At 38.8% G+C, this 27716-nt stretch overlaps 3 protein-coding genes across 6 annotated transcripts in view; 2 read left to right on the top strand and 1 right to left on the bottom strand.

The window, feature by feature from the left end:
- Positions 1–27716, bottom strand: part of LOC124162640 (phosphatidylinositol 4-phosphate 3-kinase C2 domain-containing subunit beta) — a 117259-nt gene that overhangs the window by 63355 nt on the left and 26188 nt on the right. For 3 of the 4 annotated variants that reach the window (XM_046539232.1, XM_046539234.1, XM_046539233.1), the window contains exons 17-24: positions 25668–25814; positions 24605–24862; positions 23119–23248; positions 22866–23021; positions 22201–22351; positions 21696–21852; positions 20324–20556; positions 18818–19018 (exon numbers count right to left, since the gene is read on the bottom strand). In XM_046539232.1, the coding sequence (XP_046395188.1) occupies positions 18818–19018; positions 20324–20556; positions 21696–21852; positions 22201–22351; positions 22866–23021; positions 23119–23248; positions 24605–24862; positions 25668–25814 (1433 nt within the window). Of the gene's footprint in view, positions 1–18813; positions 19019–20323; positions 20557–21695; positions 21853–22200; positions 22352–22865; positions 23022–23118; positions 23249–24604; positions 24863–25667; positions 25815–27716 lie in introns of those variants that run through there. The other variant, XM_046539235.1, reaches the window with a different exon arrangement.
- Positions 235–8807, top strand: LOC124162641 (nucleolar protein dao-5-like). Its single transcript, XM_046539236.1, has 2 exons — positions 235–1016; positions 6462–8807. Exon 2 carries the CDS (start codon positions 6494–6496, stop codon positions 7616–7618), a length of 1125 nt encoding a protein of 374 aa, XP_046395192.1. The 5' UTR covers positions 235–1016; positions 6462–6493; the 3' UTR covers positions 7619–8807.
- On the top strand, positions 14597–17648 carry LOC124162648. Its single transcript, XM_046539242.1, has 2 exons — positions 14597–14650; positions 16475–17648. Exons 1-2 carry the CDS (start codon positions 14635–14637, stop codon positions 16771–16773), a joined length of 315 nt encoding a protein of 104 aa, XP_046395198.1. The 5' UTR covers positions 14597–14634; the 3' UTR covers positions 16774–17648.

Below are 27716 nucleotides of genomic sequence, written 5' to 3'. Positions count from 1 at the left end.
TTTCCATGTACCGTGATGGATAACCTTCCAGCATTAAGGCAATATAAAGAAAGTATTATGGTACTATTTTCTTTTTTACGCCTTATGAAGGGGATATTAGTTTATAATTTGGATCGTACTTCAAATATAAGTTCTACCGCCGAACGTCATCCTCAATACAAATGTTATAAATTTGTCCAGACTCCAGACCAATGTAGCGATTTGATGACAAGTCTGAATGAATCTCAATTCCCGAAAGGCGTGTAAAAAGACAAGAGTGACATATTTGGAATTGGTACGCTCTCTTCGGCCTCGGTGGCTAAAATTCCTCAACGTTGTACAACAGTAGCGCATTTCAATAGAGACCTTAAAATCGGCAATTCGATCATAACCGTAATTAAACTTGAATAAGAGTCACAGAAACGCCTATCAAGAGAGATCATCTCTCAATGGCGGCCAACTTATCGGTAGATCCCGGGCCGGAGATAAGGAGTACGTGATGAAATCATTCGGCACAAATGAATTATCAGCCGACAACAAAGCACCACCAACACTGAGTGATACAAAATCGATCGGGAAAGTCGTCCTGCTTGAACCAAAGGATCAATTGAAGACTAGCGGAGTGGCGCTATAATAAACGCAGATCGAAATGGATACTATCTCTTAGCAGGGGATTGTCATCTTCACACATCCGCGACACAGTAGTTTCGCGATTCACACACAGTTTCGACAGCCAATGCGCTTTCCGAACCCAAGATAGTAGACGCATCACGGGCTGCATCCAAGAACAAATTCAGCCGACGACATTGCCGTATGCGGGACAGACGGAAGCCGCAACACTCATGGGTCCCAAGGACAGAACGCGGCCACTTCGCAGTCCAAAGAAAAACGCCTTGGGAGGGTGTTGAAGGACCAAGGATCTACCCTGAACCAAGGATAGCCATTCAAAGCTGAAGGTCGAGAGCACTGAGATTTCACTGGAAAATGAAAAGACGTTGAAGTACGGAGCACAACAATTCATCACTACTTAACAAAAGGTAAGAGTCCATAAGTTCACCTCACCATCAACATTCATAGATCTGAAGTCATCCATGATTCACAATTCTTATCTATTCTTTGCTTCTCCAATCTAAAACTTATTCTCAACACTTGCTCACGACTACTCGACTTAGTTTGGCGTACTATGTAGATAATGAATCGGAAACGGCGTCTGTTGGCTCACAACTTTAAATGGCGAAACTCACTTCAGTTGAGAAAATTTCAAATTTCTCTAAAATTATAGCGATATATTTTTGTCTATCGACAGACAAAAAAACTTTGTTAGGTCCACTATTTTCCATTGTGTGGCCCATGTACGGTTTGTGCTGTTATTGAATGAATACGCCGTTTATGCGCTGGCTCAAAGTGAGTCAAGTTATTCAAAGTTACGTTGTTCTGAACGGTTAAGTTGTTCTGTTCTGAACTTCAGAAAACTGTCTCGGAGCATTTGTTATGCTATTATTTAATCATATTATAGCCATTCCATTACGTCCTCACCGACATTTTCGTTAAAGAGGCAGGCCACCCAACATGGATTAGTGTCGAGTTTTAAGATTCTAATTATTTCTCAAAAATTTCTCTACCAATCTACCACATGAGATCTATAATCATCCGAATGATACTACCCGTTTTCCAGCACAATGTTTCTCTTGAATGGAGACTTATTGGCGTGAAGTTCATCATAACAAGAGCTAAAACATGCATGAAATTGGACCTTAAAATTACCATTACTACTATTTTTAGCCAATTAAATGCAAGCATTGATGCAGGGGCAAAAAATAAGCGATTACCACCTTTTCTCAATAGTCAACTTACAATAACTATGTAAAAAAGAAGGAACTGTCACCAAGCCCTTTGGAAGCAAACAACCCATAAGATGGAATTTTGTTACACAATAAAAATATTATGAATGCCACCATATCCCTTTTTAGACATTTCGATGCATGGGAATTCTCAATTAGTTTCATTTCCTCTGTAACATAACTATAATTCATGTTCCATGTGGCAAAACGGCATTATAAAGGGTCGACAACAACCTTTACAACACTTTTTCTAAATAGATATCATATTAAGCCTGCCAACTAAGAAATATACAGATGATTCGTGAGGCCACATTTTTGTCTTTCAAATGGATAGAATTTTTTTGTATCTGTAGTTAGATAAGATTCGAGCACATTTTTTATAATGATATCGTTGGATACCCCGGCGGCACGAGACTGACAGGTGATAAAAAACTAAGCGAATGAGTAAAAACAATTAAGCGCATTATGAGGTTCCCAATGGGATATTTTCTTTCCGTCCAGGTTTTTCCGACTGGTTAATTCATATCATCTACACCGATGCTGAGAAAAGGCGCGGTCTACCTGCGGGTTGGACTAATTTCCCCTGACTGTAAGGTCCAGACTCAGTCTGTTTGCTAACACAGCAGCAGAAATGTGAGGAAGCACATGTGATTCAGTAATTGCGGGTTTGCACCAATCACATTTTGTCCACATCAGTACGTGTTTGGCTAGCAACCTAGTAACATGAATCCCGCTTCTCTGGGTCCGACGGCAGTATAAATACAAAATATTGCGTTTTGAGCTACCAGAGCCGGTAGAACACACGACGACGGCATCCTAGCGGAAAGAAATTAACAATCCGAATTATGATTGCATTAAAATGATTTTTATGTTCAATAAAACAACTGCACTATATTTCACCGGTAAATAAACTCGGCAGTCCTTTTAACCTCAAGGAATAGTTTGCACCACGCGTCCATTAAATAGAAACCACAGCTGAAGGCTCAGGGGTAAGCTTTGACACTGAGAAAACAATGATGCTAATATTTCAATGTGCGGTGAGCAACCAGATCAGAATACTCAAGTGCCCTAACCAATAGACCTACTGTGAGAACTAAGAAGACGAATCAGCCTCCCGACCTTGTCTGGAATTTACGCCTCAATAATTTAGCTCGGGCTGAGCTCTACCCTCACTCATCAGAACCTTCGAGGAAAAATGGAAAGGTTATGATTAGTGATACGTAAATATCGCATATTCGATAAATGCGATATTGATGCGATACACGTGAATAAATGCAACATAGGCGCGATGACTGGACTTTTATGATATTAAAACCGCAAATTCGCCTTTTCCGATGGCAAAATTCGTAAATTTAGAGCCGAGCCCACCCCTCGCTACGGCACTGGACGCTGGGCCTAACTGCTTCATAGATCGTTACTTGTATGTTCATCGGCAGCGATTAGAGAGGTTGAGAGAAAACCCTGGTAGATTCCGCGATGTATGTCCGCGACAAATATTTATTACCATCTGCCGAGAAAAAACTGAGTTTGGTAATTCTGCACTTCACACAATCTGAACACCAGTTTCAATTGTGGATGCCGAGAGGTTTTTCAGCCAGTAGGTACAATCTAGTTGTGACTAACAGACGGAACCGGTTGAAGGAAGAAAGTGTTGAAACTTGTTCAATGTTGATGCTCAACTAGTGTAAATGACATTCGGGCTATTAATATCATTTTTAATTATTTACTTTATGTCTCATTCCTTAATTTATTATTGTTATATTATACCCCATAATTATTGTTATATTATACCCCATAATTACTAATACTATTCTTTATTCTTTCCAATAAATCTGTTTCATCCCACTTCGTCGTCAACTACTAGTGATTCATTATGAAAATAAATTTAAAAAATAGATGCTACATAATGCTATAAACTGAAATTGAAAGTGCTATAAAACTAAAATGAAAGCGCTATTTTCACGTATCTTTAGTTATAATTTATTACCGACACCAAGCCTTTCCTGGAAGTGAATGGATGAAGAGATAATAATTCAAGATTCACGATTTATTGCTTTTTCGATTTCAAGGAATATTTCGCGTGGGATGCACGATTGGTTAATACCATAAATTTAAAATACCGCCTCTCTCGAATTATCAGAGTGAGATCATCCAATGAAATCTATTGCCAAGACGATAAAACTAATACTTTCCTTATCTTCTTGCAAGTCTTTCTTCCTCGTTTTACTTCTAGAAGGCTGGTGAGTAGCATTAAACCGACTTCTACAAACAATTTTTATTCAATATTTCCTTTTTATCGTATGTTTGAGTGCTCCCACTTTTACTTCTTTGATCTTGTAAATGGAGGTAAAATGTGTTTAAAAAGAAATGCTTTGTTAAAATAAGGGGCTAAGCTGAATAAGTTGGAACGAAGGCAGTAGCGACTTTTTCGTCAGTAAATCTCCTCTAACTTGCAAAAAACGGTTGCATACTGTTATAAATATAACCCCTTTAGAAACTCACGTGTGAATTCGTGCTCTCTTAGCTGAAGCTTATAATAATTCTTAGCTATGGCATTTCTATTGCCATTGCTTTTATATGGTAACTTCACCACAGACTTGCAGCTGAAATATTTTTATCAGTCTTTTGTCGCATCAGGTTGCAAAACCAGCGATAATTATCGTTTTTTTATCGACAAAATTAAATATTATTTATGGGAGCAAGTCATGCAGAAATTTAGATTGGCTGCGAACGATCGCAGCTGCTTTTCAAGGTAATTCACAACGACTTGTCAACTTTTAAATGAAAATTCATCTGCTGGTTCCTCTTTATAACTTCTATTCGTGTCGTTCTTAAAGTTTTTAAGTGCAACCTGCCAAGGAAATAGAAATAAACACCCAAAAAACGAAGTTTATTTCTAATGAAACCTTTTCTCTAAAAAATATGACCATGAAGGTACTTTTTAAAACCTGTATTTATACGACAGCAACATTAGAACTTTCTAAACGACTAAAATTATCAGATATATAATCTTTCAAACGAATAATAAATCTATCTAGCACAAGTGAGTGAGTGCAAGGTCAAAAATCAACGTAACAGTTTCTAGGATACGAGTAAAACATTGAGAGGGTCTAATCACTTGCATAAACAAAATACATAGAATTATCATTTTAAATTTTTTTTCTGATGGACAGAAGTGATGACGAAACAATTAAAAACTGCATCAGGTTGAAAGAAAGGAATAATTGTGTTTCAAAATCCCTGAAATATAGGCCACCCGTGACTATGGGAAGGTTAAAAGGGGCTGCCAACTGCCCAGGGGTTGTCACGATAAGCACGCAGGGTCAAGTTGGGGTGGCAGAGTTGGCAGGGTGACATAAAAATGATGTCCACTTTCCATGCATTAACCTGATAGTAAGTACTAGCTACCCATTAATGTTGGCACTTTACCCACGCTAACTTTATAATCTGTTCAAGATTTCCGAATAAAAGAATCGCTAAAAAATTTAATTTCATCCTTGTAAAACCATAGACATTTGAGCCATTTTTTCGAGCATTATGACAATTTTTAAACTACGAGGGCGGTTTTTTTTTTTTAACCCTCCGATGGGTCATGATCAGAAGACGAAGATATTGATAAAATATTATTTTAATTGCTAAATGTTGAGCACACTTGTGGTGTCCGTTCGACATTATGACCTCGGCGATTGAGGAATTGGTCGTGCCTGTGGACAAAAACTGCTATCCCTTCTTCATATGATGTTGCTGCCAATGACTTCCAATGAATTTCGCCTTTGTCCTGATGCTCGTAGTCCGTTTGAAAAAACTTCCCTCCAAGCCACATCTTTATTTTAGCGTAAAGATGGAAATCACACGGCACTATGTCGGCATTGTACGGCGGGTAATTGAAAATGTCCCATTGAAATTGCTCAAGGAGCAGTTAGGCTGCATCAGCGCTGAGATGACGGGCGTTGTCATGGTTAAGAACACTACCAGAATTCAGCATGTCTCTTCTTTTGTTTTGAATGAGAATGGACGTACTGTTTCACACCTTAGAGCGTTAAAAAACCCTCTTTTATCGGTATAAAGCTCAAGATTTGTCAATGCTGAAGCCATTCGGTGAGTTTTCTGGATGTCGCTCCGCAGTGCACTCACTCTTGGCGGAAGAATTAATTGAGGTAGTGTAGTTAATAAGATTGCCACTAACGATAAACTAACAACTTATGGTCAGAAATGACTAAACGTGTGGTGCGGAGGATGTTCAGTTGAAATTTTCTGTGATATACAAAATAGACTTATGTTCACATTAGACTCTATCTTAAATTTGAAAATTTTAATCCGGTATTTTCTCAAATGTAAACTTTTCGTATTCGATAAAGAGGCAATTTTTTCGCAAATTTCGACCCTTTTTTGTGAATTGAAGAGGAAGCACATAAAGGAAGGGGAGACTGCCAAAATGCTTCTCAAGCACTCCGTGGAAGCCTACCTTAATCGGTAGAAAACTTTAATAGTAAAATCGACTCTTTACAACCCGAAAATATCAAGATGATGCATTTGAGTCTTAAACAAGTCAAGGAAAGACAAAATGAGACCTGTCGTGAGGGTATGACGTGCCATCTTAGAGTCAAAATCCAACTAATTCCTTTACTTTTAACATTTCAGAACCAGTTCGCTGAGGAAGATCAACTTTCAAGATGGGTTTGAAACCACGATGGTTCCGGGCGCACATGAACATTGCCAAACCTAAGTTCCACGGCCTGAGAACAGCCGACGTTGCCTCCACATCCTCCGCCTCGGCCACCATTGCCGTCAACGGGTACTTCCACCAGAGGGACTTCGACAACGCTGAGGATCGGATCACTCTAGAGGTGATCCAAAGACCGCTCAGCGAGGTATCGCCAGCGACAACAGCGGACGCTCCTAAAAACACCAAAACCAACAAAAAGAGACCCAAATCCACTCCTTCCCAAGCTGATACAGCAACAACCCAAAGTACTGACGCGTCCGGTTCGCGAGATGAGGCCACCGCCAAGGGCACGGTCACAAATGGGGAGGTCCCGCGAGCCAGAGCCGAACCTCCCCGAGGAAAGGTCAAAGCAGCCCCCTCGCCCGCTACTCCCAAGGGAAAGGCAAAGCCAGCTTCCAAGAATACCGCGCCGGTGCCCGATCCTACCAACGAAACCGTGAACCCATTGTTCGCTCTGGTTGGCAAGAGAGCGGGGACCGCCCAGAAACCAGCGGAAGAGGCAAGGGGGACAGGCGATGGGGAAGCCACCGTCTCCGGAGCGGAGGGAGGCGGAGCCGGAGCTACGGCAAAGAGTCAGGACAAGAAGGGCAAGAAGAAGAAAGAGCCCCAGGAACCTAAGCCCATCAAGGAGAAGGTTGCCAAAGAGAAGGCAACCAAGGAGAAGCCAGCAAAGGACAAATCGGCCAAGGATAAGCCGGCAAAGGATAAACCAGCCAAGGAGAAGACCACCAAGAATTTCCTATCGAGGAAAGACAAGAACCAGAAGGGAGACAACTCCGGGGACAAATCTAAGGCGCCCAAACCGCCGGAGGTCGACCCCGGGGCTCCCAAAATGAGGAACCCACTGCTGTCGTACGGCAACGACGCGAGAGCTCAACAATCCGAAGTTGAGTACAAGAGGAGGGCTCGACGATGGAGCGACGATGAGGACGAAGAGGAGGAATTCCTCAGGACGGGTAACATAAAAGTGAAGGCTCCCGTGGCAGGTGCACCCTCGCAGGGCATGAAAAAGGTCGCGGTAGAGAGGAAGGCCATCAGTAGTTACGACGACGACGACGAATTCGACGCATAGACTCGAGTGCACGGACTGTTTGGAGCTTAAAGAGTTCTTGTGACATCACTTGATACTAAATGTTTGCTCCAAAGATAAATCAGTGGTATAGCTGTGATGACGGAAAAAGACTGCATAGAGCATGGTCTTGCTCCAAAGACATGTAGAAAACGATCACTATTATGGTGACTAACGGGAAGACAATCTCGCCAGTTACGAAGATGACGATGAGTTGGATCCACATACGAGTGTGCACATATTGTTTGGAGCAAGTAATTGTAGTGGATCAAGATATCCCACCTCTATACAATCAATAAAAACAGTGGCATAGGCCTGGCGGTGAAGATTATAAAGGTTTTTGTTAGTGCTGCTGTACTAACTCTTTCATGCGAAAGTTACCACACCAAAGCGGAGTGAAATTTTCACCTTTCTGACGAAAACAGTGACAAATAGTTACCAACGGTGAAGTTCGGATATAGTTTTTAAGTGCTACGTGAAGAGAGGACGTTTTCCTAAAGTCCTCTACCCGCCACGACCCTTCGTCCTGATGATTCTGTTTTTCTAATGCCGTATACGATATACAAAGGAAAGACGCAAACGGGGTTACAAATGTGATAACAACCTAAGGAGTTCAATGAAACGAAGAAACAGTAACAGATTTTGTTCTAATATTTTCACAATCGCATATGTATAATGATGCCAGCAATAACATTACGACAATATTACACTAACATACCTGCAGAGAATTTCTTTGCCAACTAACTGTTACAGATAAATCAAAACTGCGCAGTTTTGATAGTGAAATTCTATCATAATGACGATTAACCTTAAAACGGCCTTAGGCGAGAATATGTGTCAATGACAGCTGCTGGACAGTATCCTCCTAAATTTTTCGGTAACATTTTCACCATAGTAAGTGTACATGACGAAGAAAACTGTTACTTTCCATGGTCGTGCTGGTGATAATAATAGTTCTTCCAAATATACACTACTAACGAAATATTATGATATAAAATTGGCTACGTATACAGGTATTATTGTCAATAGCAGCTAACTGATAATTAAAGTTGTGCTAAAAAGGTCTGCCATTCATTCCAACGAGCGGATTAATGGCATACTATCTTATTAGATCAAATTTTAAACGAACCCGTTCCAAAATATTTGGAACGTAAATTACCATTGGTCGTAAATTGATAAATAAATGTGGAAACATGTTTTAAAAGGTTTGTCACGTTTCATTTTTTCATGGAAATCACAAACACGAAGCAAAACGAACAGGTAAGTTACACATTAGATTCCAAAGTACTTGTTGTTTTAGGTGAGACGTAGAGGAACTGTCCTCTAATGAATGAAAAATCCAAGGCAGGTTGCACTTAAAAACTTTATGAACGACTCGAATAAAAGTTATAAAGAGGAACCAGCAGATGAATTTTCATTTAAAAGTTGCCAAGTCGCTGTGAATAACCTTGAAAAGCAGCTTCGATCGTTCGCAGCAAATGTAAATTTCTGCATCACTTGCTCCCATAAATAATATTTAATTTTTTTGATATGAAAACGAGAATTATCGCTGGTTTCGCAACCTGATGCGACAAAAGACTGATAAAAATATTTCAGTTACAAGTCTGTTTTTAAGTTATCATATAAAAGCATTGGCAATAGAAATGCCATAGCTAAGAATCATAAGCTTCAGCTAAGAGAGTACGAATTCACACGTGAGTTTCTAACGGGGTTATATTTATAACAATATACAACCGTTTTTTTGTAAGTTAGAGGAGATTTACTGAAGAAAAAGTCGCTACTGCCTACGTTCCAACTTATTCAGCTTAGCCCCTTATTTTAACAAACCGTTTCTTTTTAAACACATTTTACCTCCGTTTACAAGATCAAAGAAGTAGAAGTGGGAGCACTCAATGATACGATAAATTCTAAACCGGCAAACAAAGTTATCTCATTATATTGGCGCATAAAAATCTCTTTCACATTGTCTAAATGAGTCGTAAAAAGAGATAAATTTTTCACGCGTAAAAATGGAAACGGATTTCCCAATATATTTCAATTTTAGCACGATAACCACATTTTATCGATCATCAAACATTCTTCTCGCAGACGAGCAATTCCAGTTCAAACTTCAGAGACTATATTGTTTTTAAATACGACTGAAAACAGCTCAACAGCCCATCCAAATGGGTGCCCTCAACGCATCGACACAACGTATCCAACCCGCGACCTCAGGATTAATATGCATGGAATTATATTAAAGACGCTAACCCGGGGGTTCATAAAGATTTTAATTTGGTTAAAATAATTACCTTTACTGTTGTTTATACTATTTTGACTGCCTCCAATTTTAATTTTGCCTTCTTCAACTGACCGCTTCGCTTGCAGAAATAATCATACCTTAAATTGCTACAGCCGTTTCTTTTTTTTTAAACCAATTCCAGATTTATAACCTCGTTCCTGTCAATATCAAAACTAGTCAATCAAATCACATCAGCTCGTGAAACGCGAGAATCTTGACATTAACGATTTCATCTTCGATTCAAAATTTATTTGTAGCTGTTAATTCATTAATGTCATTCTGTTTGAGTTAATTTAGTTATTTTCATTTAATTAACCGGCATCGTAAAAATATAAACCGTTAAGTTTGCAATGACAAGGAAATGAATACTGTCTAAAAAAAAAAGTTTATAAATATAAAACTCAGTAAAAGAATTCATCTCTTATCCGAAGAGATCTCCAAAATATTAAAATTATTGTCCGATATGTAGCCTATAAAGGCAAACTACATAGACACCGGCATCTACCGACAAAAGCTATACAAATTCTCAGTAAAAATAAGGCCAAAGGACAAAGATGTCATCAACAACATGCGAAGAACCCACATAAAATAACAAATGCTCGGTCCCTCTTACTCCACCAAGTTTGATTTTCATAAACGCTTTTTATGTTTTGAGAACCACGCGAAAGATACTCGTTGCACAATCCTCCAAGGGGTCTATTTCTCCTAGGGTACGTATGATGGTATTTAATACAGCGGTCGGGACTAGTCAAGGTATTTGAGAGAAAACTCAAGTTCGATGTATATTGTTTAACTAACAGTATATTTTAATTTGAATATCCGTTCCCAAAGCCATGTTGATCTCTGGGCTGTAAGGAAGGAGTATCATTCCCGCTGGACTGGCCTTGGTTCGTGATTCATTACTTGTTTAAAAACTAACCTATCACCTCGAAATGTTCATAGAATACAGAGAAGACCCTTATTACTACGTGCCTGTATCTCACATTTGAGAATTATACCTCCCTATTTACTGAGAAATAAAATTTGTATATCTGAGGTTTCCGCGGCGTTTCTTCTTATGAGTCTTGGCTTCCGGGCGTTCCTCCGCGATTAGATGTCCATAAGTGACGACAGTTTCTCCAGCCATCCTGCTGGCGTCTTCAGGTCAGAAGAGCTGACCTGAAGACGCCAGCAGGATGGCTGGAGAAACTGTCGTCACTTATGGACATCTAATCGCGGAGGAACGCCCGGAAGCCAAGACTCAAAATTTGTATATTCGAGGTAAAGGTATATTTTGACTTAGGTCCACTTCATAAATCCTTAAACTTTCATGATAACATCGCTAGTTTTAAATAAGATATGTGTCTCTTTAAATGACAAAATACTAAATGCATGAATTAGATTAAGTTAAAATCTATTACAAAACTCTTTCTTCTAGATTGAACGAAGTCATCATTTTTAGTTGAAATCGCAAGATGTTTATAGAATCACATTAAACCGGATGAAGAATTTTCGTTCGGAGACTCAGAAAAAATACGGGTTCACAAGCGATTCAAATGTTACATACGACGGCCTCAATATTTGCTATTTCAATTAATCAACTTTTACGATAACCGATTGTCTAAATTGAAATCAGATCAAAATGTAGTGGTCGCTTTCTTCATTCGATGGAAAACCCAAAGAATGGCTCAGGAAATGCTCTTGGGTTTCCAGTCCGTTTAATAACTTTATGGCCTCCAATATTTCGGCTTTGCAAGTCTGAGAGTAGTTCCTGAAAATATTCATCAGTAGCACAAGTCGTATTCAAAATCAGGGCTGCTTTACGGCTGAAAAGGCTAGCCGAAACCTCCTAGGAGTCCAAGATCAAATTGAGGGCAGGGCTTGAGCAATTTCTTCCCGCATTATTGAGGTCTATGTTTTATCTCTCGCGTGCGCAAATAAATGGCGATCCACGAAGTAGGAGCAGATAGTGCGAAGAGTGTGTGGGTGACTCAATCAAAAATTGAGTTTCTGCAGAGGTGACGTTCCAAATTCTCTCACTACTTGTTCCTATAACTTCATGACACGAGATAGCAATCACTGACATAAAACTTTCAAATTACGACATTGACGAACTTTATACTGAGAAAACTACGAAGAAAGTTACACCCCCGAGTAATAAAACCATCAACACTGAAAAAGACAATACCTCACAGCGCGTCAGATGCAGTCGATCTATGCGTACACCACCAATGAGAACCCCAGGGGGGTTCTTTCAGGGTTACAACGCACCGGGGCCGGGAACCAAGTACAACAGTCAAACTGGAAGTGAAAACATTCCCATAGATACTTCGAATTCGAGGAATTCCAAGATGAATTAAATAAATATAAAGGCCAAGAGCCAAATATACTACGCACAAATATTTCATTTGGCCGAAGAGGATTCAACAAAATAAAAATCCCCCACACAGGATAAATTATAATTAATTGATTCGAGAGAAAGCTGCCCTCGAAGATAGTAGCATTAATGAGACTCTTCGGTAAGAGGGATAGACTTTCGTATAAACGTACGAGGAAATTGTGCTTTTTATCGGAGTTTTAAACAAAAATCTTATCGTAAAATTAGTCGTAGTAATATGCGCAGACGGTTTCCTATACTGAAATAAGATTTATCCCGGCGAATTATGTTGGTAAACCTTTCTCGGGATTCTCATCGGGTTAAAAACCTGGTTGGCCCAGTAGCCCAATGGATGAGCCCCGGGTAGGAGGTCCAAACGTCGGCAGAAATGGAGTATTTAACCCGGTGGGAATCCCGAGAGAATTTTACCCGATTTCCCATGCTTTTCTTTATTAAAATGGGATCGTTTATCCGCACCTGAATTCAAAAATCCGATAAAAGCGAATAAAATTATATTTTCGGTATAAATTCTTCTAAATTCAGCCACCCACTCATTAACGGAGAATTTCGGTGCCACATGTTCAAAAACTTCGTGACGTCATCAAAGATTCTAGGGGAGGAGAGTGCAGCGTAGCACTCGTGGTGATAAGACAAGAGCATAGATTGACGTAGACCAATTACCACGCCCCTTTCTGAGAAAGGATTGAGAACACATAACATTTCACTCACGATAATTCGAGAAGTACGCGATGTATTAAAAGACGTTCCAATACGAACCTTTTTTTTTTAACTTGACGCCCATAAAAATTGGAAATACCAAGGTAGGCCCCATATTTAGAACCAACGACTAAGAGGGTAACGTTAGGCTGAGTTGAGCACAATGACGATTGTATGGTTTAGGAGGGTATTTGGTTCCAAAGACATTAAAAAACGTATGAACGGAGTATATAAGGCGGGGTACAGGATGGATGCCATCCCTCGAAATGAAGAAACTTAGCATTTAGGCTGTTTACCGCCCTCCGCTTGAGCCATCGTAGTACTTCGCATCTACCTACTTGTACCATTGCCCTTATTCCATCTATTTATTTCACGTTTAATTTAAACATATAATACCATAGGGTATCCTCCAATGAAATTACTTTCTTAAAAAACTATTGACCTTTCCCAAACCCCATAAGTCGGAATAACATACGTTACTGCTACTGAGTTTACAGTAGCCCTTCAGACCATTACTGAAAGTTGCAACGTCTCGACCGCCAGGAAGATGACAGAGTCACAAGTCGAAACGTCGGGAAAAGCGCAGCCAATAGCCGGGAGGAATTTTGCTTATAGTCGGCTTGGATAAGTCTCATCTATGATAGTAAATTAAAGTGGTTGAAGCATTTAACGCCCCAAGTTCACAACAACTACACTTGTCACAAACCAGACCCATTAATGACGTATTCGTTCCATTACGGCGTAAACCGTTCATTAATCGTAAAATCGATTTCACAAATCTTTAAATTAGGAACACTCTACCGTTGGCGTCCCGGGTTGCCAATTTTGTAAACCCATTTAAATGCAACATGAGACAGCAAATGTACTCGACTACTGGAGAACCCTCCAATATGTACAGTCTGTATACCGTAGGGCGGCCCACGGGCCCGCCAGCTACCTATATCGGTCCTTTCCTTCCCCCCGGCGCTCGCGGCTGTGTCCTTAATGAGTCACCAACTAGCACCTCTAGCAGAATTATAAACTTTTTTTACTTTCTCGTAATATCTCAATCTAAATACAATATTTGCAACGTACTAAAAATAACTAAGAAGTGTGATATAAAACACGATGTGCTTCGATTATAAATAACGAAATGGTCGAAAGTTATTTTTTAGCTATTATACTGTACGATTTGTTAAATGTTTTGTATTTATCAAATTAATATCCTAATCTTGATACAATATTATTTTAAGAGTACTTTGAAATTAGGTAGAATAATATAAAACAACGTTATCGCATATTATATAATAAGCTCAACATGAAATAGGCAACATTATATACACTTGCAATAGCATTCGTGCCCATTGCTTTCATTTACGACTCACAAAATCGGTGGACTGGATCGATCGGATTGTAGCTGGGCCTCTGCGGGGCATTCATTTTTGTCATATCGGCCGGAGGAAAGTGTGAAATCAGTGGAGCTAAGATTAGGAGGGGGGAGAGAACGTTGATATTGATGCGAACCTGTTGCGTAGACTAAAACAAAGAGGTGGAGGGTAGTGGGGGTAAGGGGAGGAGGAAAGGGGAGGGGGAAAGGCCGATCCGGTTGATAGGCGAGATCCGATAAGTAAAAAGAGATTCTCGAAAGGGCAATCCCGCGATATCAAACAACGTCCTAGCTTGACCATGGAGCTGGATGGAGGTGAGTAGCAATTTTTTTTCTCCCACCACCCACTGACTGACAGTTTAAAATGCGCTGCTGCACTGCATGACCCTACTAGACGCACTCGCGCCATTCGAGATGCTGGGTTGTCCCAGGTCGGTTTTAAAACGCGCAAAATCCGAATCGGGTATAAGTGTCAATCTCATCTCCGCATTATTCTCCCAGATTAATACGACGCGATGAAAAGCCTTCTCACTTTAAAAACAGCTTCGAAGCCTCCTCAGTAGTAGCATAATGAAAACTGCAACTATTATGCCATAAATACACACTATTAAAGCAACAACCGTATACTGAGCATTTTCTGGCTCGCTCACTGAAGTTTTCGCGTTTTTAAAAAAAAAGCTTCTTTCATGCGGCCAAAATTCCATTTTTAGCGACAGAGGGGGACGCAAGTAGTACCCACGAAATTTCTCTGTGAAAACGCAAAAACACAAATTACCAACTGTGCGGCGAAAGCGGCTATCTATTCAGAAACGAGCCTATTTGTCAGCCAAAAGCAGGAACCCACACCTGATAACGTTTTATCTTTATATAAAGCTTTATGCCAGGTAATTTGATTTTTTTAAATAATTTCCCAGATGATCTGGATGGTTCATAAACGCCAAAGATCAAATAAGCATTTGGCCAGATATATGGTCTCTAAGGAACAGTAAATGTAAATATGTAATGAGTATGCCCTATCGATCTGCATCCTATGCCTCAATTTTGCTGGTAGACTACTGCATCAGGGTGCCTCTATTAATTTAATGGCTGGGAAAAAGGCAATCACAATGTACGGGCGCAAATTTATTAACTCTGCACAAAAAAGTCACTTGTGTCATGCAGTGCTTTGAAATTCATCGTCGCCAAATAGCGACAAAGCGGGGTTTATTTCCCCAACAGTAGATTAATAAGCACGACCTCTGTTCCATTTGCCACAGGGTGGACTTGTGACATCAACACCTTGTTTGGTAAAACCCATCCTCCAAGAAGATGGCTTGATAGGGTAATCCGCTAGCACGCATGCCTGGCAATTGGAAGGTCCGGGTTCGATTCCTGGCTAAGCCAAAAATATTTTTCATGGTGAACTTCATCCTTGGTGCACATAGCAATAATTATGTCATAGGGTGGGCTGCCCCCCCCCTTATATTTACCCCTCAAGTTACTACCATTGGCAACTAAAAATATGAGTTACGCCTTGTAGAAGAGGGTAAACTTGGTGACGAGAGGCAATTGAACTTGATAGAACACTTAAGCATTATCTGTCAAATTCTCTTTGGTGACGTTCTTGTCTATTTTTAAGTCAGCAGACCAGTTTAACTCAATTTTCCTGGATAAAACTTAAAAAAAAAACTGTGCATTGCATTTCATTGATAGTTGATACATTAACAATACTGCAATCCTAGGATTGGAAGACTGCAGCCCTTCACTTCTCCCTATCCCTAACCAGGTGTTTATTCCACCTGTCCTCATACTGGACAACTGCAGGAACAGAATAAAACCAAGAGAAATGAAGGGCTGCGGTATGCCCATGCATTGGGAAGTAATGAAATTATGAAAATAATTACAATTGAAAATACTGATCAAAAATGCAGATCAGTCCTTCATACAACTCTTTCAACTTTGCACACAACCAATGTGATTTAGTGGTCTGCACTTCAATTCAAGCAAGACGGACCCTAGTGGGTTGACTCAAAGAGACACTCAGGGTCACCTTAGAGATTGTACGTTAAGAAATACTATTCTGTTGTAAATGTGACCTCACCATCTTTTACAAACAGAAGGACCATATGACCATGCTCTCAATGAATCTCCTACTTCCAGATGCGCAAACGATCCTCATCATCTCCCTGGTGCTCATCTGTCTCCTACTAATACTCTCAACAATTACCCTGTGGTTCGTTGCCCGCAAGAGGCTAGCAACATTGATGAGAAGAAACAGAGTAGCTACAGACCCACAATCCTCAAATTCCAGAAGACATGAACACAGGCGGAGCACGGGTTTCGACGTGGAAGGTGCAGTGGGCGGCAGTCCTTCGATTGTGGCCACGAGGCCTATTGAAGGTCCACCACCACCCTATGAACAAGTCTGCCTCGAGTATAACATCAGGGAAAAGAGGTGAGGACAGCAGCGGATTTCATCAGTTCGCTCAATCAGGATATGCAAGCAGAGTGCATATTCAGGAAGATAGGAAACATATTCAAGTGTTTCTCACCAATACGAAAGAGCCATGTTGTGATGATTATTCAATCGGGAACAAGCTACACATACATGGTTCACAGACACAGTGATGAAAAATATATTCAGATGGTCTAAACATCTACGGATGCTCCCATTGACAAATGTTCTCAAAGAAAAATGATATCCTACAAGGGCATGTGTCACTTATTCATGCCATCGTGAAAATTGTACAGGCAAAAAATAATACTATTTCAAGATTATAACACAGCTGTGTAAGTGCTAAGTATGAATAGAAGAAGAGAGAACAACTGTCCAGACCAGCACTAACATCATTCCAACATGATATTTGCGGAAAAAAAAGAACTACAAAGAACTGGTGATGTGAAAAACTGTACAAAGACTCAAAAGTGCTCAACAAGGGTAGTAATAGCACTACCTCATTGATCATTGACTAACCCATAAAAAAGTAACCAGAACCACCCAGCATAAACTCTGGAATGATTCAAAATTGTCACATATTACATAAGGATCATTTCCAAACATTTTAAGCTAATATCTAGTGCAACAGAAACAATGATGGTGTTTCTAATTTGGTTGGATGAGTGAGATTTCCCATAGCCACCAAGACCTCAAGTCATGTCTTTCTTAGCCATAGCTATTTCAGCACAATCTGAATTTTCATTGGGTCCCTATCACATGACTATTCCAACAGAGCATCACCTCCCACCTTCCACCATTAATGATGCTCTCATCAGGGAAATGTACCAAATGTTTAAATTATAAAAAAAATAAAGTGAAGAGAATTTACGAAGTAATTGGCCCAGAATTCCCTAATTTCATCATTCAGTTTGTCAATAAAAGCTTTTATAATTTAAGGAGGATGGATTACAAATCTGGATCCCTAAAGAGTGTAAGTTAACTTATGTCCTTATTTTTACATTGCAGTTCACTGCAGTTCCCTCCTTGAGTTAAATGTTACATTTGGTTTCCTATGAGGTCGGAAACGTAGAACAATTCAGCCTGTTTTTCGGTCACTTGAATTTTATACTTCAACTCGAATTTTCTGAAGACTCGAGTAAACTTAAGTCGTTATTTTCCTGTGGTACTCAATCACACATTTGCTGCCGCCAGTGGCGGATCTAAGGGGGAGGGGATAAGGAGGCTATAGCCCTTACACTAGCTACAGCGGATGAGGGCTCAGGGGAGCCCTTTGAGGGTACAACACACCGGGGCTGGGAACCAAGCCTGTGGCTTTTACGCCTGATCACCCGGGGAGGGGGAGGAGAGGAAGGAAAAAGGAAAAGAGGCGCCGCCACGATAGGAGCCCATCCACGCCCCTGGGGTAGGATAGGGAAGGAAGGAATGGGATGGGGAAAAAGACTTCAACGCTATAGAAGCGAAGAAGGCCCACTGAAAGCTACAATGGTAATTTTGCTCAGACCCCTACTACTACTGAGAGGCTACCCTCACTTAGCCCCCCTTTATCTCTATCCTAGATCTGCCATTGGCTGCCGAAGCCTGTATTAACTCTTTTTATTCCTCGAGAACAATCCCTGGGATGAGAAAACATTAAATTTTGGTCTAAATGACTCTTTAATTGATGTTTTGGCTCTGGAAATAATTTTTATTTTGTTAGAAAGTTCAACCATTTTCTGCAAACAACAAAGGATTACCTGCCAATGCAGACCTATTTGATGCAGTATCATGAGCCTGAGGATAACCATAACTTGAGCAGTTTAGAGTTTTTCCTAGCTAAGAATGCCCTTCTTTTAATCAAGTTATCAGGGCCATAACCATACAGTTGCAAAATAAATACCTCCATACTAAAATATACTTGGACCAGAATAGATAAATCTAGCTACACATTTAAAAGAAAATTATGAATACACGCACACGTCTAAAAACACATTTAAAAGGCTTCAAAATATGGAAATATTTCAATTTAAAAAAATTGATGGCAGAAAATAAATGTTTCAGGTACTTACTTGTAAAACTTGGCACGGGGGAACCTGAGACACAGCTTTTGATGGAGCTCACAAAATTCTTTGTATGATCTAAACAGGTACATTGGATCAGGCTGGTTATCCCGGTCCACCTTCAGGATGTAGACGTAATATTTTTCTGGGTCATAGCGTTTTTGGTAGCTATACACTTCAACATGCCGAATACGTCCTTCAGAATTCATACTGAAATAAAGATAAAAATTACAGTTATAAACAATAGCAAATACTATTGGCAGCAATATTTTGATACCATGTTAACATTTTTCTCAAGCATCATATAATCTTTTCCCTACTAAAGACGAAAATATGCATCCCGACGGTTCTTGACCCGGGAGACGAAAGCCGCAAATTTTCAACAGAGATTTTCTTTACGCAGGTGAATGAATGCCGAATATATACATTTCCCAGCTCTCCCCCTTTATGATGGTTACAGGTGTGTGATGTATTTGTTTCAGGAGCCAACACTGCGGGGCTTAGGCTTTACCCTCTAAATCTGGGAGCAGGTACCCCTCGTCTTAGATTACCCCTCTTAGCGGTAAGGGACCACGGTCATACAATTGTTTATCCAGTCATTCTACTAAATAAATATTTGTTCCTTTCTCAAAAAATACATAGTAAGAATTGAATTATTTGTATTTTGAGCAGCGTTTACAATTTTTCAATGAAATTTTACAATAAAAATGAACTTATCTCGATTTCAGTATCAACATCAAAATGGAAATTGTTGCTGTATTAAATGCGTAAATATTGACCGTAGAGCTTCGTTTAAAATTTGTCAATTCTCAGAATAAAACGAGTAATTCAATTTGAAGTTTGCAATTTACGTGCAATCAACAGTTATCTATATAGCTCATTCATTAAACAAAGCATGATTGACCAATATCCAATGCTGCTGGTAGGGTTATAAACCCCGAAAGGAGGGAGCCCAACTACCCTCGGAGTCCAAGATAATGCGGAGTCCCCGCTAGGAAGGGTCGAAAAAGGTTGGCTCTAAGAGTGTGCGGATATCCGCGACACCCTTCTTAACAAATGTCCTGCAAAAATGCTCTGTGCGGAGGGGACAGAAGAATCTCTTGGGGCTCAGCATAGCAGTCATGCTAAGGTGAGAATTCCACCGTCTCGAAAGGGTAAATCGGCCTACCATGGCTGCGGAAGAGGGAAAATTAAAAGCTGCAATTTTGCAATCGAAATAGTATTAAATGTTATGTAAATTGCTCAGTAAAAGCATTAACAAACACAAAGCATGTACCAAAAAATTATAAAATGCTTATAAATATGCAAACATTGTAAAACTATAATGACACTGCCAAGATTTACTATTACACCGAAATCAAATGGTTTTAAAACGAATTTTATCAACAAATAAAACCACTTTCACATGCCTCTAGCTATATCATAATGAGGATTAGATTTAAAATGATATATAAATCAGCACCTATCAGCTAATAAAAGTGATTTTTGCCAAAAATATAAAATATTTTTACTCACGTGTAAGTCTTTGGAATGAAACTGAGCAATTCTCCATCATTGTGATCACCTGTGAAGCGTAACTGTGCCAAATTGTGCAGGAAAAAATTTAACTGAGTGAACCTTGAGCGCAGAGAACTCTGTATCATCTTTGCAAATTCTGCTGCAGCTTCATCCTCAGACAAGCCCGGTAGCAAGGATTTTCTCACATAGCTGACAGCATTGCTCACACCAGGAATCCCTGATGAGGCCATCTGTAAGGCATCGAAGAAAATTATGAATTCGGCTGATATGGTTAGTTAGTGAGGAAGCATTTCCCTGACATTAGAGTATATACTTGGTGATTTCCTCACCATTTTAGGTTCTATATTAGCAACATAAAGGCTTTTGTACACCAGACATGGAAGGTCAGCTGATATTGTGGTACTAACCTATGCAATTTATTTGGGCAGAGAAAAGAAGAGTAATAGCACATCCTTGTTAACAGTAGGCGACACACAAGTCTCTACTCGTTAAAACTGAAAATGCTCAATAAATACATCTACAAATAATATCCATATCGGAACTTTATGACAACATAGCCATGCTGGCTTTAGATCTCCCCATGTGGTTGTTCATAAACATTAGTCCCCACCAAATTTTGCTATGTCATCTTCGTGGTGAACTCAAGAAGAAAGGGATGAACAATTGCTTGGCATAAACATCGAGGTTGCCACAAAACGAAGTCCACCAGTCAGTCAGAAGCAACAACACAGCACATGAACACACACACAAAAGGTGTGAGGATAAAAAATGAAACCGAGGAACAATAGAAATATCTCAATAGAGGATTTTCCTGTGAGAACTCAAGTGAAAAGAGATGGGAAAATTGGCTGCCAGAGTCTGGAAAATATAAACTGGAGAGACCTAAGCAGGGCTAAGAATCAGAAAAAGAGCTGAGAAAGAGATTCCCCCTACAATAAGCATCAGCCCCGCAGACTTTCAGTGTAGGCTTTTCTCCCACATCATACAACATGAGGAGGTAACCTACTGTTAGTAGAGAAGGACCTTTCTAACCTGAAGCGTCCAGTTTGAGTCGTAAAATGATTTGTTTATTTGGTTTAGGTGTAACTGAATCGGATCCAAAGAATGAAAAATTGATAATGCAAGCCCAGAGTCATTAACATATTTTTTTTCTAAACATAAATGCTCAAATTGTTTAAATTTAATAAACACAACTTCAAATTTAAATTAGTTTTTGTCCTATTTTGTTGATTATAGCTGTAGTTACATCCATATAACTACAGTAGACTGCCCCTTATTTTCTGGCTTAAAACCAAGAACACTACAGATGAAAGTGCCACCCACTTTCTAATTCCAGTCTCACCATACTCTGTTGCAATGAGACACTCACCAGGGCAAAAAGGTTGAGCAGAAGACTTCCATTATTTCGGATTATGTTGAAAGCTTGGCAGCACATATCTACAAAGTGGTGGAATTTTGCAGTCGGTTTATCTCCACCATTGATCACATACACCATATCAGGAGTCAGCACAAATGGTGTTCGGTCCCTGTAAACAATAGGAGGATAATTAACATAAACAAGTATGGCCAAATGATGAATGAAAAATTAATGGCAAGAAAAGGGCGAATGACTAAACTGAGTTTTTAATGCACAAGACAAACCAGACTGGAGATATTCTTAAAAAAATAATGCTACCAAGGTATGGTAAAAAAGGCACATTTTTCAATGCTAAACACTCCCAATATTTTCCAGCATGCAAGTTAAGCAACTTAAGACAATAATCCATCGTGGAGTTAGTCTTTGTTTAATCTCACATTTTACTTTCCTTGAATGTTCTCAACAGGCATATTTAGAACTCATTAAAAAATTTAAGAATATTTTTAATGTAACTTACCTTTTAATGTTACCAAACATTTGTGCATCCCCTAAAAATTTTCCAAAATCTATATGAAACAAGTGTCCCGAAGTTTTCAACATAATATTGTCATTATGTCTATCACAGATCCCTAAAATATAAGTAGCTACACTGTAGCCAGCACACGACGCTGAAAAATGAGAATAAAATAAATGTAACTATAAATACAAATAACTTGTACATACCTATTCCATAGAAGCACTCTACCACACCGAAAATTTCCAGCCATGCAAAGACACACAATAACACTTCTGAATACTGATTTTTTCAATGGCATTATTCAAAATTTTAAGTAAATAAAAAATAAGGGCCTTTGATTAACTAAATGGAGAAGATTCCAAGAAACTCCATGAGCATGAGGCCTCAAAAAAATACATTAAAAATAGAGATGAAAGATAATAAAAAACATGCTTCTCATCAATGGAAGCAAATGATGTGAGGCTTTTTAAAAGTCGGGAATGAAATTTTTCAAGATTCATAAGCAGCCTTTGAAAGAATACAAATAGATACGCCAAGTTATCCTGAGATAAAATACAGAAGCCATTGCAATTTTCTCTTAGTAATAAACATGCACTGCTCAAAAGGCAGCAAAATGTTTAACAACTGATCAATACAAAAAATGGACAAAATAATCAAATATTCACCTGTGAAGTTTTCCACAGCTCTTTCATACTCCAAAGTCGAAGGGTTATGCTTAGCCAACCACTCTGCAATAGGACTGTCTTTGAATGAACCAGTGAGACCCAATTCCACCTGGATTTTCCTCAGGGTTTCAGCATTAGTGATCATTTCTATCATCCCTTAAAAATTATGAAGGCATAAATAATCATCAATTAAGGCATTCCATAATTTTTTTAAGAAATTTGAGTTCCACCAAGAACAAAACGCTGGACCTACCTCTACGATGCCCAGTGGGTACACAAGCAAATGTCACCATTTTCAAGTCTAGGCCTTCCTTCAGCCATAATTTATCCATTATTCTGACTATCTGCAGGGTGAGCATATCTTGCTGAAGATCATCACCAACCTAGTCATAAAAAAATGGAGAGACTTGAAAACCTTGATGAGAAAACTCGGGGCAAATAGAATATAATTTACCCCAATTGATAGACATGAGAAAATAAATAATGCATCACCTCTAATTTAGGAAGCTGAAGGTACCCAAATTTCCAAACTTAATGAACCAAAGGGTGTCAGAAAAGGATGTTGCATTCTTGTGCAGCAGGTTGCACACAATTTCAACTTGGCAGGCATGCAATTACCCTCAAAAACATCACCACTCTCACTTTCTACAGCCAGTATTTTGGTAAAAATGGGACAAAATTCCTAAATAAACACTAACGATGTTCTTTTTACAGTGATACATATCAAATAGAGGGTCAATTGTCTGCACTCATACACATATGTACTTTAATATTAATTAGGTATGTATCCATTCTAGAAAACCATTGAGGATGAAGCTGATTTAAGTACTTAGATAAAAAATTTTCAAGCATATTGAGATTCAAACTGATTGGGAGTTAAGAAGCACTTTCATTTCACTTGAACCTTGAAATTTCAAGAGACACACAGACATAAAGATCAATTATGACATTGATGCAGACAAGTTAACTTATTTGAAAAACATACTATTAAACATCACTCTGACAGAAATGGTCTTTTTGAGTGGCAGATTTTTTTATTAAAACTTACACTGCCACCTTGAAAAATTAAGCATTCATAAAGTACAACTTTTTCAACTATATACCGTATCATAGATAAATTTTATCCCATTAATTTGGGGAGGTCACAATGTTTACATTAGAGATATTGTGAAAATGTTTACATGTAGGTAAATTTTGATAAGGGTTACACCACAAACCCTGAAAATTTCATGACGATAGCCTAAAGCCTGAATTACATGATCATTTTTCATCCCTTTCCAGGGACAGCTCCAGAGATTGCTCCGAAGTTAGCAGAAAAAATTACTGTTTCATGCGATCATTTTCCATGATGGCTTGAGGGATAGAAATCTCATCCCTTTTTCCAACACTAGGCAAGTCCCTTTTTTCATCGCTGAAACTATCACTGTAAACATCTTTCCACCAATCAGAAAGCACAACTGCTAACTGTGATTGTAACTCCATGCTTGGCTTTCATTTGAATGACAGTTTTTAATACAGAAAGTGACACAATAAGCAATGGTAAAAGGAGTAGAGGGAATGACCTTGTGATTCATAGAATGATGGGTAGATCGATCAACTCTTTTGTTCCCTGAAAACCTATCGCATGAGTTATCATTCTGAGGGACGGAAAAAATAATTCTGTGATTCAGGGTCCAGTTTTAAACAAGCAAGATATCACCAAAAGGACAAAAATATGTACAAAAAATAGCTAGATTTACCTTAAAGATAGCAGGCACAATACTTCCATCCCCATCTTCTTCTGAACTAATGAAGTTAAGCTTCAAAGGCAGTGTAAAGGATGGGAAATATGAACAGCTCTTCACTTGTATTCCTACCACTTCCAGGCTGGGATCGAGGGGCAGGCACGTAGGTGAATCTTCCAGCTCACTATGAATCGAGGCCAGCTCTCTCGTGAGGTACTCAAGCCTCAAGGATTCCTTCGTACTTTTCACACCTTCTGCCACTTCAGTCAATCTCTGTTGGGAAACAAGCAATGAGAAATGTTCAAGATAGAATGTTAACACATTCAACCTAGATTACTGATAGGGATCAATTCAACCATGTTTAAAATTTTAGGATTGGCCCATCCACTTTTCAAACACAGTTCATGCGAATCAATCACGCATTTTCCAAGCTTGTAAAAAATAAAATATTAGAGAGGTCTTAAAGAATATTTATTTCAGCAATACTTCATTAGTGAACAAGGGTCAGTTATTGGCTGCAATGCAATAAAATCAGTATCATCAAGGTAAAATTAAATTATTAAGGCCTGATCAAATGATACATTAACACGTACAAGTTAATATCTGTTTGCACAAACAACTTTTGTGGACCAGAATGGAACATGTACAAATGTATGAACTAAATAAGAACAGGTTCTGTTTTCGGTACATGCATTCGCACAAGCTGGGTGGTTACACAGTGACTTTTTGAGGAGTTCATTCTTGCATTCATATATTTACACATTAACTCGTACATGTAAATGTACAAATGCATGAACTAAATAAGAACAGGTTCCATTTTTGGTACAAGCGTTCGCACAAGCTGGGTGGTTACACAGTGAATTTTTGAGTTCATTCTCGCTTTCATACATTAAGACATTAACTCGTACATGTAAATGTACAGTATAACCAGGCCTTTTGGCTTAGCAGGCTGCTTTTAAAGTTGCAATCCAGGTATTTAAGTGATTTCACCAGTCAAAAGGAAATCATAAAAAATATAGACAAATTCTACACAAAGAGAAATGCAAAAAAAAACTATCAACATTAAAAGCACTTTTACCTTGACAAAAAGTTGCTGGGAGAGGAACCTCTGCTCCAATGCCACTCCACTGATGGCCATTAATGCCCTGAGCATTAACTGGAGGCGCCTATGGTAACGGGCCTCCCCAATTGTCTTCTCATCCATCAGCGGACTCTCCAAGTTATTCTATACACAAAAGGATCAAATGAAAAAGAATTAGCTTGGCATGGAAGCAAAACTAAACAAAGAAACTTGCAAACTAAAACTTTACAAAGAATTTTTTTAGCAACACTAGAACAAATTTACCCACAACCTCCTGTAATGAAAATTAATTATTCCAATTCTATTTGTTCTACATGAGAATATGGTTCAATCATTAACCTTTCATAGCATTCAAGGCATGGAATGTCCATTTCCAGTTCAGTTCCAAAAAATGGAGTCATTTCTATACACATACACTATGTATGAAAAGACTAACTTGTCCATGCACTGAGCAAACAAATGCTATTACTCAGTTGAACATTCACCAGGAGGTCAGAATAAAGGAAAATAAAACTGACTCAGTTTCTAAATACGAAACTTCTCAGAGCTACTCCTACTTTTCATTGACTTTTTAATTAACAGAAGTCACTAATAGTTAACTTACAAGGGGAATACACACCTGCCAGGTGGCCAATCGAGCTCAAATTTTCCTATTCAGTGGATCATGGCTATAAATTCAAAATGCCAAAGCGAGACGATGCACCTCTCAAAAAATTTCAAGAAAAAAGCAATTCAAGATCGTAAAAAATGAAGTTACTATACATAAAGTCTATTGTTATTAATATTGTTAGTACTATTTAATTACTTCCCAGTGCTTGCCAATGAAATATTCCCAACGTTAATGATAAAATCTTTACTGTGATGTTGCCATCAGTAGGGGGCTCACCAGTAAGCTACCTGTATTAGTAGCCGAACCAGCTCCATTTTCTATTTCATATGTCAATGCACAGCGAGCATTCTTGGACTTAATTCTTCTGAAGTGGCACCACTGGGAGCCTCAGTAGGAAAAACATTTTCATTTACTTGGGAAAAATACAATCAGCACTGACTTTTCACATTTCTACAGCATTAAAACTTTCCCGGAACAGTGAATCAACAGTGATTCATGCTTAACACATTGATTTCCAATGAGGCGACACTTTTCGGAGATCTGCAATGCTGATTATCATCGGAAAATGCATGACCAGGATAAAAATCATTTCATCAGCATCTAACAATATTTCCTCCAGTTACAACAAAGCATGCTGCACAACTGATTCCAACAACTACCTACAGCTAATTTCTTACTCTGATAACTTGATATTTCACCTGCACTTGCAAATTATGGCAATAAACGAAAAAAAAATCACCACATTAGTACATACAACAATGAGTAAGGCTGCTAACATTTCTGACTAACCATTTATTTTACTCAAGTATAAAAGGTTTATCCTATGATGATTTTTCTCTTTCAGGAGTTTCTTACTTTATATCATTTACGTACATAATTTTTAAAACTAACATTTCTTCTCCTATTCCAGTTTTCCCAGTTTGCCACAAAGATATTTACATTAAATACTGACAAGGAAGTATCTTTGAATCACAGATACATCTTCATGAATTTCGGATGCTAAGAGAGAACTGGGGTAGTCGAGTCACTTTCTTGACATTTTGGACACAAACTTCTGCAGTTTTCCAAATCTTTAAGTACATATTCATTCAGCATGCATAATATGAAGCAATAAAATACCTTCACAAGCAAAAATATACAAATACTCTCTCCACTATTACCAGATCAAGGCAACGACATCATGCCAATAAAAAAATCGAATTTCAACTGTATTCAAATACTTCCAACTTTGATTACCTGGAGGACTGTATCAATCCAAAAGATCCTACAATGACTGTAGGATTCAGAATGCTAGAAACGAGAGCAAAGAAACCTGGAATATTATTAAAGGGTAGTTCTGCATGCAATTAAGGCAAACCACCTCAAACATTTTCAGAATCCCCTAAGCATGATCGAACTCAAACGGCTTGTAATGCATATACTTCAGCCATAGTATG

Source organism: Ischnura elegans, chromosome 7 (genome assembly GCF_921293095.1).
Source record: "Ischnura elegans chromosome 7, ioIscEleg1.1, whole genome shotgun sequence".
In the NCBI taxonomy this organism is placed as follows: domain Eukaryota; kingdom Metazoa; phylum Arthropoda; class Insecta; order Odonata; family Coenagrionidae; genus Ischnura; species Ischnura elegans.
Note: the sequence above shows the minus strand (reverse complement) of the source record. Positions and strands in the feature narration are given on the sequence as shown.